The sequence below is a fragment of the Falco biarmicus genome, chromosome 6 (genome assembly GCF_023638135.1).
Source record: "Falco biarmicus isolate bFalBia1 chromosome 6, bFalBia1.pri, whole genome shotgun sequence".
Taxonomy (NCBI): Eukaryota; Metazoa; Chordata; class Aves; order Falconiformes; family Falconidae; genus Falco; species Falco biarmicus.
This window is the reverse complement of record NC_079293.1, coordinates 7,086,493-7,099,613: the sequence shown is the minus strand read 5'-3', so window position 1 is coordinate 7,099,613 and position 13,121 is coordinate 7,086,493. Positions and strand designations below refer to the sequence as shown.

The window sequence follows — 13,121 nt, the reverse complement described above, 5'->3', positions numbered from 1 at the left end:
TAGAAGAGGTGGATCGCTTAATGCAGTGTATCATCTTTGTGTCAGTGCCACTGCTTCTATCACAGCAAGTTTCAGCTGCCTTTTCTAGGTGTTAAGAGCTATTGGGAACTTTTTTCCCCACGCAGAGTAAGTTGCCTGAGCAGGCAGCTCTTATTCTGGGGTGAGAGAAGGGGAAGGCAGAGCAGGAGCAAAGATTGATGCCAAAAAGACAAAAACAATGTCAGCTGTGGCTCCTGGACATTTCATGAACTGGATGCTGTCACATGCCAGTAAGTAGCACCTCATATTCCCAAAGTCTCAATCACATTTACAAAGCAAATCTTCCCCCCTTCCTCCCCTTCCCCCAGTTTTGCTCTAGACTTTCCTGCTTTGTTTTTAAGGCAAGTCTCTAGCCTTTGCAGTTGCCTTACTAAATCTTAAGAACGTAAGTTCAGGTAGCAGCCTGATTTTGCAACCTGCCTGAAATGCTACGGGGCTCCCCAGGATCTTAGAAGGCAACAACAATTTCGTTCTCACCATCCAGGCTTTCACCTGGGGAAAAACCAGCACCAACCCAGAAGCCCTCAGCTCAAGCTACAGTACACTTTGAAAGGCATACATTATAAAACACAGGTAAAAATCTCAAATAAAGCCAATTAAAATTAACGACAAATGACTGGGGAAAAGGAGTAAGAGACGCTGCTAGCCCCAAACATTAAAATAATGAGCTAGTTCTGAAGAGTAAGTTGGGGTTTTTTTGTTCAGCCCTCTACAGCCAGCTGAGTTCATGTTCTCCAGGTATTTATCACTACTTAAGGGCCCAAGGCTTATGGGGGGAAGCTACAAAAGTCTCATGTGACCAGAGGTGCCAGTTTCTGAAGAAGCCAGCACACAGAACAGCAAGAGCTTGGGTAAGGGACGTATCAGCTGTCTGAAACCTTTCCTCCCCTCATGAAAAATGCAGGGGAAGAACAGCTTCTTCCTCCCACAGATGGGAGCCCTCCTCCCCACCCACTCTTCTCTGTAGCTTGTATTGAGAAGTGGTTAGTCATAGCAGGACACAGATGCATTCGTGCCTGGATGATGAAACTGAGATGATAACGTGTTCTTGTCTACAGGCCAGGAGACAAGCACTTGTTTTCCTTGCAAGCCAGATTTTATAACTCCTTAGCGATGGGGAAAGCAAGAGTCATTTTCAGTTTAGTCTTACTCGGCATACTGGGGAAAAACACTGGTTTTACTTCCCACCACACACAGGCTTCATGCTCTTCCACCAAGTTTGCTTCCTGTCCAGGTTTCCATTTCCTCACAGGACATCAAATGCCACACAACCCACAGGCTTGCACAGAGCCGCTGGCCATGAGATCTATAGAAGACTAATAAGAACGAGGACCAAGGGTTGTGGACATGGCTGAAGCTGATGCAGAAAGGCAATTACTGGCAGAGAAAAAAAGCCCTCATGTGAGGTTGGGCCCCTCGAAATATTACAAAATATTTCAATATTACAATATTAATTACGGTTATTAATTACAAATATTAATTTGCAATTTAGTTAATTTGAATAAGGGAGACTAATGAACTGGTCTGAAAATATTTCCATGTTTGGTTATGACTGTCCTCTGAAAAATGCTGTCCTTACTCTGAGAAGACATGCACAACTTGGGGTAAGAAGTCAAGTGCTCCCTGTGTTTGGCATCACAGCACATAGGAAGGATGGGCAAAACAACGGGGAGCCCTTCTGGGGCTGCAGGTACTGACCTTGCGAGAAAACAGCGATTTGCTGAGCCTTAGAGATGTCCAGTTCAGAACAACCTGACTCGACAGGGAGCTCATCCTAAGGCTGAAGTATTAAAATCAACTTTTCCAAGGCCAGACTTCATTGATTCAGAATACCAACGTAGTAGCAAGTAAAAAACCCAAATGAACAATCAAAAAACCTCTTAAGCAATGGCACTCTCCTACTGGTTACACAGCTTGGAAATGCCTTTGAAATCCAAGATTCAAACCTTACCAGAGTGCGATCAAGTCATTTCAGTGCTTTGCTGTTTATAAAGTACTTTGAAGTGGCCCTTGGCATTCAGTACTGCTTCATCACTTCATTTTGTTACCAAATTAAGGTCTCCTTGTTAGTCACCTCATACTAGAAAGACTTTAATGTACTAAACTGTACATTTTCTCCTCCTTTCATCCTGCCATAAGATGAACCATAGCACAAGCAATTCCTGGAGCACTGTAGCTGCGCTAGCTCCCAATAAACTGTTGAATGATACCTCGTAGGAAAGAAATCAGGGCCAGTATTACAAACTAGCACAGTTCTAACGTTGCTCTACTTTAAGGAGAATGAGAAGCTTTAATGAAGCCTCACGAGGTGCTACAGGTCAAACTGGAGACTTCTGCTCGCCCTCTCCCCACTTCACCTGTGGCTTTGCGCTCGGTCTGGCTTTGTATGGCTCTCTCCTGCACTGCTTAAAGGTGACCAGAGGCCAATACCGCGTGCAGCAGACTCAGCAGTCAGTGTCAGGACCTGTGCACATTTTTCCCCTCTCGGAGTGTATTATTGTGCTCAAGATCTCAATGATCATGAAACTGGCAACAAGATATTTACTTTGATCAAGGTGTTTATTGCATCTCAGAGGGCACACATGCACTGGGGGTTTTTGTTTTGTTTTGTTTTTTTTCATTGTTTTTAAACTGAAATACAAAGAAAAGCCATTTTGAAATTAGCTTTTTCTAGAACTTTCCCATTACGGTGTATGTTATCCCCACAGCAAATTCAGATACAACCACTTTTAATGGTACCATACATTGATTAAATAGTTCATTTGAAAGACTTTAGGTGAATATCTTTCCAACCCAATATGCTTTTACAGAGAACTGCCAAGCCACTTGTAACACTGATCAACAGTGACCTCATCGAAGAGTCAAGATCTTACGCCAAGCCATCAGCAGAAACAGTATGAGAACAAATAAAAATTAAAGAAACACAGTATGTACAGTAAAGGGCATGGATCTCTGGATCAGAATTAAATCTAATCACCAATAGTACAAAAGCTACTCACAGCGCATTCGGGGCAATGGAGAAAACACTAGCCTAAGGCATACACAGGTAAGCACTAAATTAAGAGATGTACGGAAGAACTGAACAGAAACGGGTAACATCACTTGTAATGTTTTGACTACAGATACACCAAAGAGTGCTCTTGTATTTGAAATCCCTTAATGCCAGCACAACTATGGTTGCTTTTTCCAACTACACGGAGAGAAACTGACCCTTTACATTTTCAGTGCATTTAGCAAGAACTGATAAATAAGCCAATTTTAAATGCAAAAACTTAAATAATTAAAATAGATTAAAAAATAAAACCAGCAATAAATATGGTATTCTTTCAGATATGATTTTTCATTCTTGGTAAGTCATCGAAAAAGTAGTTGTTATGGAAGTTTATATTACTTTAAATTATCTTAACATATACAGTGCCACAAAAATAAAACATTTTTTTCCACGACAATTGAGATTCCTGTGACTGGGAGAAAAAAAAATGTATTCCGCACAATTTTATAAGTATTTTTCTTACTATCTGGTATTATCACACTATATTTCGTAACAGATAAAGGAGAAATTAAGTCCTAGGGAAATTTTAGGTGTCCTCAAAAAGTTATATACATTGAAACCTTCAAAAAACCACAGACATCGCTCCAAATGGCTCACCAAACAACAGCTGCATAATCTGCCCCCATGGGATAGGTTCAGAAAAGCACTAGAAGGCATCAGAAACATACATCCATTGTTTAAATTGTAAAACACAAATAACCCAAGTACACAAATTTCGAGAAAGTAGGGATAACAGCTAAGGTAGTACACATTCCTAATGTTCACTTTCACAGCTGTGCTACACGTTTCAGGAGGAAGAGAAAGTCTGAGTAAGCGCTGGGTTTGGTACTGGTGGCTCACTTTGAAACTCTGAGCATCTGTTTGTAGACTCCAAACTCATGTTTTTATCATCCAGTCAGAAAAACTGCAGCTGTGAATACAGAAAAGTATTAGATGAAAACCAGAATAATGAGTTAGATAAAGCACGTTCTAAAAAGCGAACCAAATCTCCTCGTGACTTCACACCTCAAAGGAGATGTTAGCAGCTTTTAATGAAGCAGCCGTCTTCCTCTTCCCACAGACAGGTATGAATCTGTCTACTATAAACTCAAGTTGAAAGCAGCGAGTCCCAGCAATGAAGGTGCATCTCCACTCCTGGCCATCTCCACCAAGTGCCAGGTACAACTCCCCAGGGCTGGAATTTGGAGAAGGGGGAAGTGGGACTGGGTGGTGCCTGCTAAAAGGAGCCTGCTCCCATCCACTGCTGCCAATTCCAGTGCAGAGGGGGCTTAGAACAAGTCTTAGAATTAAGCTATAGGAAGAAAGAAAAGGGACTTATGAAGAAGACTTTTAAGATAGGTAATGATCGTCCTCTCCCCACCTGGCAAATTATCCTAGTCTTAGTTACAAAATGCCTTCTTTATTTCTGCATTATTATTATTTTTAATTGGCTTCAATGTTCGATTTGATCTGACTTTTCTACTTTGCCCCTCTTCAACATCTTTCTCTAAAACCCCCACGGTAATGGTTTTGCCTTTTTTTCCTTCCCTTCTGTAGAACTTTTTTTGCTTCTCCTCCATTGTTTCTTTTCATTTACTCCTCTGTTCTTGCCCACTGCTGTTCTACACAGCGCTGCTCAGGACCTCATGCCTGAGCGTTCAGAAAAGCAAAGCCTTGAAAATTTGTATGGTTGGGGAGAACATTAGCTGGCAGCAGTTAAGAGATGCAAACAACTTTCCCTTGAAGATCAGGACATGCAAGTTTCTCCTCTTTTGATCCCTTTGCGCCTATGTTACCAATCCATTTCCACATCCACAAGCCTCCTCACCACTGTTTTGCCCCCAGTATTTGTACCCTGTTATGATTCTATTTGTTTCAGTATTCATTTCAGGGCGAAAAAACCCAAACCATTAACCCTTGGATTGAATTTTCACAATTCACAATTTCACAAGGTGAAAATGGAAGTTATAGACCGAAGATAACTTCTCCTGGCAGTCACTTTTGGCAAAAAAAGTAGCCAAAAGACAAGCTTTCAGGCTAAAATTAAGAGCCTGGGCAGACCATTCTGTTTTCTGTGTAAACCACCACAATATCAGTGCACGTTTCTACCTATCTCTGCAGCTACGATGTTATCAGTCATATTCAATCTACCAAGCTAACCAACACCTGTGTGCCAGACACGTACCACAGCGTAACATGCTTAGGCAGGCAGTCACAGAATACCTTATCGTTTACAAGAAATCCTTGATGTTAAGATCCGCTAATGGGTCCTTTGTTGGAGGTTTCTTGGGACTCTGAGTAGCAGGAGTTGGGCTTGGAGAAAGCTAACAGACGCCAGCCAGGAAGGCAGAAAAAAACAAAGCAGACAAGGATACACAAGCATTAGGTAGATACAGCCGGTTCTCAGACAAGCACACTGCAAGCATACAAAGTTCTCATTTTTCTGCAAGTTCAGCGTGCTGCCATTTGGCTCAAGCATTGTTCAGACTCCACCCTTACTACAGGGTCAACAATGTTTGGCTGGTTTAATGGATAAAGTTATAGACACTGTATATTCTAATCAGCATAGCTTCAAGTCTCTCTCTCCCTGCAAGACAGAATGCTGTCAGGATCATCAACCCAGACAGAAGTTAAGCAATTGTTAGTCGTTAAACACTGAGGTGCAGAATAAGCAGAGTGCATGCTGCAGAGTATAGCTGAAAACCCTTGCGACTGGCATTTAACTACAAGTTGTTCTACACCAGTAAGGCAAATAAGAGTCCAAAGCGTACTGGAGACGTGACTATATTATACCCTGTCCCTCCTCTGGTAGTTATAAAAATCATCAGTTATTCCACAGAAAATGTTAAGGTTTTGAAGTTCCGTGCAACCGCTCTCATTAGGAAGCCAAATGATTCTCTACCATGTCCTTACTCCTCCCCGTCCCCTACCTTACTCAGGGTACTAGAGGTGTTTTATGTGTAGCCCTGGCACCTTGATGACTAACCTTTGAGAAAAAAAATAAATACATTTGTGTCTTCCATAGTATTATTCTTGATAATAGATGCGCAGAGACAGTTTTAAGGCGGGGGGAAAAGAAGACCAAATACCTTCTCACTTAGAGCAGTTTCAAGTTCTTCCATTCCTTCACAGAAAACCCAGACAAACTTCAACGGGAACGTGGTTCCCTACTTGAAAAGTGTGGTTTGATACAGGTTGATTGCTTAATATTTGCAAAAAAAGGGAGGTGGCTTTTCTTTCAAGTTTCAAGTGTTTCAAGTGTTACAAGACAGATTTGAGAGCTGCAGCACCGAATTCCATCTCCCAGCCTACCTGAAGGACAAGGTGGACTTCCAACTTACAAAGAAGCATAATGCTATAGCTAAGTCATTCCCTGCTTTTCCTCTGCAAAGACCCTTTCCTTTTCAAAGTTATTACAAACCAAATTCTACTTTGAAAAAAAAGCCTGGAACAGGTATTATGACTTAAGTTGCATCACCTACTGGCTATGAGCTAGAAGCTTTGTATCAGAGTGCTGCACTTCCAAACTTACCAGCTTCAAGTTAAAAAGAACCCTTAGGAAAGTATGAGAAGCAGCTGATACCACCTGCTTCAACGTGAAGGATGGTTATGTCTCCATTCACCCAACCTACTTCCGCATTAATTACTCCATTAGATTTTTTTCATCATATTAATCAAAGGACTTATCACTGGCAACCAGTGACCTCTGACATAATCTTTCTTGGTTGTTTTTAATTAGTATAGAATTAAGAATAGGCTTGCTTTGGTTTTAGGTGGCCAACCTTGTGTCTGTCTAAATATGTGACTGTCACAAAGCCAGACTAAGTAAATGGAGTTTAAAACCATGAAAAACAAAGCAGTGTCATGTATCTCCCACTTACAAAAGAATATAGACTGACTGAAGACTGAAATTACTCATTTGCACTCCCCCTTAATGTAAGTTAGAAGAAAAACCTCATAGTACTTAAATTTGCACGCTGCTGTGAAAAGCGTGCATCCTGAGCACTCCGACATCCCATACGTTACGGTCATTCACACTTGAATGCAGTTGTTTTGCACCACAAGAAACCCAGCAGGCTACCAGTCTGAAACAAAGTTGTATCTATCGAGAAACAGCTGTCATCCAAGAACTGGAGACTTTAGCTTGTTCACAAGCAGAAGGTTGGTTTTCTGAAGAAACTCTTGGTGGGCTGGGAGGGAAGTTGTTGAGCGCAGCTCTAGTAAATTTTGACAAGCTCTAAGCAGAATAGGAATGCCCACCAGCTCCACTTTGAGCTTTACTGAAATATCCCCCAAAACCACATCCTGGATGCCAATAGCTGTAGGAGACTTTTCAAACCTGTCCCGTTGGTCTCATACAAGGGAATCGAAAAAAATCAAAGTGGTTCATGCGATCTGCCACCAGTCAGGCAGCTGATACTGTAAGAAATCTCATTTACATATCTACAGGTAGAATTGAACTGAAATAATCTGTACACACAAGCTACTTTTTAGAGAAATGGAGAGCAATTAAACATTCATCTAGCAGTAAGACTTACCTGTACACCAGGGCCAGTGGCAGCTCCAAATGGTGGCCTCATCATAGGCTGCCCATACATAACTGGCTGCTGGGGCATCATTGGTACACCTGTGCCTGCTGGGGGCTGTAAATTAACACAGTGTGAGCAGGGCTCCGGGTGAAGAAAGGAAAGCAGCGTAACAAGAGAGACTCACCATCCCAAATGCTGCTCCTGGCTGTGGGACAGGTGGAGTACCTCCTGTGGTAGGAACAGCACTTGCCGGAGGCACGGCTCCCGTCTAAAACATTTTTTAAAAAAATGTCTAAAAATGCAGGAATCTCTGTAACACCAGCCATCTGGAAACCACATGGAGTCTCCAGCGTTCCCAAAGTTGTTCTGGAAAGTAGGACTGTTATGTAGCAGGTAATACCTAACCTCCAAACTACAATGCTTCAAAGAATGAGTTGAACGAGTCCTTACACTGATGCTCAGCTTGCTGCTTCATAAGCAAGCAAGGGTGACAGACTCCATTCTCTCATGAATGGAGTCAATCTACTGAATACAACCCAAAATAGGCTCACGAAAGTATGTACTTTCCTCCTCCTCTACATAGTGTAAGAAAGTATCCCAACTTCATAATTGCTAGCCAACACACTATAGCACTTGCTGTAGCACTGTGTTTTAGTAAAAGCTTAAGCAGGTTGTAAAGCTAAGGAAAATAACTGCTATAATTAGCTTCCAATTATTAAAAAAAAAAAAAAAAAAGTATTTTTCTGCAGTGAGATTCATTTAAGTTGAAGAGTAAGTCCACACTTAAGCCGCAATCACAACCATTACGTACTTTACTGGGGAGAATTTAGTTTACCTTGCTATGCTTTTCATGCATATGCTTAACTTGTTATGGTTTTAAGGTGACCTTCAACTAGGATTCAGGAAGACAGAACTGTTAGTTTAGTAGTCTGATCGGATATACAGCGCAACAGCATCTTTGAACAAGGCCACCCCCTTATCTAGCACAACCTACACATCATCCCTCTTGGTTCCTTTATCTGTAACTTTCCATGCACAGTCTCCTTATGGCCTCAAAAGCATCCAGGTCTCTCTTTTTCACAGGAGTATATACAGCTCAAATTATTAACAACTCTAAAGAGAGGCAGGAAACATTCAAGGAAGGCATTTAAAATTGGTAGTAGGCTTTTTAGGAATCTCATTACTGCTATCGTATGTCCTAAGTATACTGGCCCAATTTCTTAAGCTATTACAGAAGCTGTAGGGTCATGTCCAAGCCTCCACACCCCTTACGACCTACCCTGAATCAGTTATATCCCACCACATTTGGAGAACAGCTAGCACACTTTCAGTTCAAAGGACACTGTGTCTCTGGAGATACGTTGGAATTACTCACTGCACAGTCCACTTCTGTGAATGCTGCATTCACTGCCCTTGGTTGATCCTTGCTTCCAGACTAAAATATGCCAGTTTCTTAGGAAACCAGAAACAAGCCAAGATTAACCTGTTCCAGATTCATTAATAATTACTTATTATTCTATATACTATACTCTTTATACTCTATTCCAGCCTGAAAGTTTTCTAGGGAGCATTTAAATTAAAAGCCGTACTGTGCTAGCAGCACAGCTGTCCCCAGGCTAAAACCAACATCTGGACACTCAGGTATGCAAAGCAAGGTGACATCAGATGCAGTAACTGGACCGCAGCCACAGGAACACAACGTAGCTTGAAATCCAGTTAGGCAGATGCCAAGAAAATGGCCACACAAACTGAATCTGCCTTTGCCCCAAAGCACTAAGATCACTTGAGGAAACAGACTTGTGAAATTCTGCTGATTTTAATCCAGAAGGTGAAAGGTCACAAGGAAGGGAAGAAGTGACCAAAGTGACCAAACCATAAATGGTTCAACAGTGACATGAAGCAAAGCTTCATTTCAGTGTCCACATTTATTTTTCCTGCAGATCTAGTTTTCTTTACTTTCAAAAAATACCTGAATGCGTGACTTCGAAGATATATATACAGCACCCAAGTTTCATGAAATGCTATCAAACCCACCCAGCTTTCCAGAAAGGCTCGTTACTTATCAAATGGTAAAGCCACTACAAGATTAGGCTGATGTTACAGACGTTAGAAATTTCAAGTAGTACAAGACATCAAATAGTTCACATCCCAGTAAAGACAGTTTGAAGCCATCATTTTCAAGCTTACAGGACAGAAATGGTTAATCACTGCTACCATATTCAAGTACACATTGCCCGAGAATTGCCTGCTGGACAGGCTGTCCAAGAAGAGCCATGTTAGGTAGCTTCTAGCTAGTTTTAAGCCAGTGGTAATAACTGTAATGCAGGTGGAGTGCTGTTAGTGTCTTCATGTTTAGTAAGTAAGTACAATAAGAGATTAAAAAAAAAATAAATAAAATCACTTACGCTGTACAGTATTGCCCAGCCTTTCTATTAAGAAAAAAAGTTGACATTACAACTAATACATTCAATGAAGTACCAAGGTCAGGGAATACTTGTGTCTTCCATAAGGTTAAGGAACAAGCTGGAACGTGCTTAAGAGTCACGTTAACACCTGGCTGCGGCAGCAGGGATCTGAACTGGTCATGCTCCCCCTTGACAGTCGTTTTCTTCCCTTTCCAGCCCAACTTTTTCAAATGGAGGACATTTTATGCCCTGTGCGACTTTGATGAGATGAAGTATGACCCCTCTTCAGATTACTCTTGTAGCTTACTCGTGATCAAGTTGCTCTTGAGCCAAATTTAGATTTTTAGCTCAATGCAACCCCCTTCTCTCAAAGCTAGTGCCTTCTGATACGTTTTAAAGGGCAGTTTTAGCTTTTCCAACAGACTGCTTTACTCTGCCAAACAAGCTAATCAGTTCTGATCTGACATCAATCACTTGATCAGTATGAATATCGCGTAGTTAGTCTTTTGATCTGCTTCATTCAGGGAAGCTTGAGAAAAACTTATTTTCCTCTCCTTCCAGTACTTCAGCTTTGGATCAATACTATTGTCTTTGGGCAACTGACCTGGGGCTGGTGTTGGCAAGACCTACACGGCTAACCACACACCTGGAAACGTCCACAGGTATTAAGTGTACATGTAGAGTAATATCTTGATACATATGCTAGTATATTTTTCGTTGCCCTGGTCTCAATGATTGATTTATGCCAGCTGTAAATCTGGTCTTAAAAATGTGACTTGAAACAATCATACCATTTATACAGAAGCAAGCTCTTTACCTGAAGTAGACTTCAGGAGCCGTGCCTACACGTACGCTTGCATAGTCTCGTAAAATATTGAGGTTTCAATACCAGTGGTATCGATGGATTAACTACCTACCAATGGACCGCTGGGGACACCACCAGTTGACCATGTTGCAGGTGCTACTTTTGGCTGCCAGTTGGCTCCTCCTGTGAGCTTCTTTTCTCCAGCGTTCCACTGAAGGTCTCCCCTAACAGACGGGGAGACAGACAGGGCCATTATTTACATACCCTCACAGTGAAAATGAAAACCAATTGCGGCATACATGAACGTTAGGCTTGCAGCTACGTTAGTTTACGGTGTATGCAGTTTAAGTTATTAACGGACAGGTACACTTTCGGAGTCACTCAGTTTCAAGGGTTGTTAGCAGCAGAAACCAGTACGCTCTATATTGAAGTCAGCTATATAGTTATGGCCTTTGGAGTGAGAATTAAAAAGAGGTTTTATTTAGTATTGAATGAAGGTAAAGTATTATTACTATTTCTTATTATTATCGTTACGCCCTTGAAAAGTAGGAAGAGGGACTGCTACTGCCTGTTCTAAGGGGCCAGGCAAGTAGCACTGCCTGCTAGAAGTCTTTGAAAGGTCATTTCATTGCTGGAAATCTTGCTCAAACAGCTGAAGGAGGAAAGCATTCGGTTCTGAAAAAAGTTGATAGAAGATAAACACATCAATCATAGAATAAAAGGGCCGTTGCAAACCCAGGTTTTGTTAGAGGCCATTCTATCCAGAATAAGAAACACCATTTGAATGAAGTAGATTGAAGGAAGGTAAGTTCTGGGGATAAACCTCATGATGTGTTTATACATATCCCCCCTATCATCTCCACAGAGGCACAAAACATTTTGAAGTACACGCATCATAAACTGGTCTTGCATACAGAGGAAGACTAAGCACAGAAGGAAGCAATCAGATTAAGATACATTCAAAAATCAATGCAATGATGTAAATACTTCTTCTTGCAAAAATAAGCTTTTCACTTCTTTTCTCTTTTACAAGTATTCCAATGCCTATACGATAAGCACATCCCGTGTCTGTAAAAAGATAACAAAACTATTACATATTAGCCTAGATTACTGAGGGGAGCTATAGAATTTATTATCTGGACTATTTTTCCATTTTAAGTTGTTTGGAAATCAGCTGTCCGATATGAAAACAGTGATTTACATAAAGAATTCTAGGACTCAGATTAAAGCAAGCAAGTTTAAAAGCTACGTCAGGAGCATTTAACCTTAATTATTCAGTGAATCTGTACAGAATAGAATACTTCTTCCAGAATTTTTCTGAACTGATTTTTTGGGTGCGAGGGGGCGCATAAATTCATTGATTCTTAAAAAACACTGAAATAGATGCAACATTATAAAGCAGAGTTGAGAACTTTTTTTTTTTTTTCTTTTTTTTAAAAACAAAGTTGAACTTACTTTTTCGAAGTGGTACCAGAAATGCCAAGATCTGAAAAATCATAAGAAAAAAGGAAGTCGTGTTCAGTAAAGTAAAGCACGTAAAAGTAACAGCTCATGTTTCATTGCACATGGGCTTATACAGAGTAATAAAGTTTCAGCTGTCCTCATTTAGGCAGCATCAGAGGACTGGCCACATCTACCCCTTCTTCTTTAGGACAAACATTTGAGGAACCCTGCAGATGTCTTGTGCTTGAAGAAGCCGGTTTTGCTCCATAAGCAAACTCAAGTAACAATATATTTAGGTCTACAAAATGCTGAGTTATTTAAGGGCACCAAGCTATTTGCCATGAATGACAACACTAGTTTCTGTTCCTCATTATACATACGGGAATAAAAAGCTATTTTTCACAGGCACATAGATCTGAATGTTACCTGGAAGATTTGCAATGCTTTATCTGCTCTATCATACATGGAAGCTGCAAGTAGTTTCCTTAATAACTCTTTGGAAAAAGTTTTAAGCTAAGTTGTAACATGACCAGTACACGTCCTGTAAGTGACAAATGGCTAAGTTTGTTTTTCTCCCCCAAACCTGGACGTAGCAAATGACTGGCAGAAGTGGTTTCAAGTGATTAACAGCCCTTCTGACTTCTAAGCATGGTCATTTCCCCCCACACCTACCAGGATAGTATGCATCCTAAGTTCAGTTATATCTTGGCTGTGGTGTGTATACATATACTAACACAGTATTCCATTTACGCAATCCTCCAAAATACAACTTCAGGTATCACACCTTGGCCTAGGTGTGCCTCTTCGGTTTTTTAGGGGGCTGTGGATATTTATCTCTATTTATAAAGGCTCTAGCCCTTCTACTACTA

The 13,121-nt window shown here is 41.0% G+C and overlaps 1 protein-coding gene across 30 annotated transcripts in view; it reads right to left on the bottom strand.

Moving 5' to 3' along the window:
- Positions 1 to 2,579: 2,579 nt before the first annotated feature.
- The window catches only part of SNAP91 (synaptosome associated protein 91), a 71,217-nt gene continuing 60,675 nt past the window's right edge, over positions 2,580 to 13,121 (bottom strand). For 12 of the 30 annotated variants that reach the window (XM_056342645.1, XM_056342644.1, XM_056342647.1 and 9 more), the window contains 7 exons: positions 12,265 to 12,295; positions 10,922 to 11,033; positions 10,005 to 10,028; positions 7,784 to 7,867; positions 7,609 to 7,713; positions 5,294 to 5,394; positions 3,873 to 4,001 (listed from right to left, as the gene is read on the bottom strand). In XM_056342645.1, the coding sequence (XP_056198620.1) occupies positions 5,302 to 5,394; positions 7,609 to 7,713; positions 7,784 to 7,867; positions 10,005 to 10,028; positions 10,922 to 11,033; positions 12,265 to 12,295 (449 nt within the window). In that variant the 3' untranslated portion in view covers positions 3,873 to 4,001; positions 5,294 to 5,301. The other 18 variants (XM_056342666.1, XM_056342653.1, XM_056342667.1 and 15 more) reach the window with 8 other exon arrangements.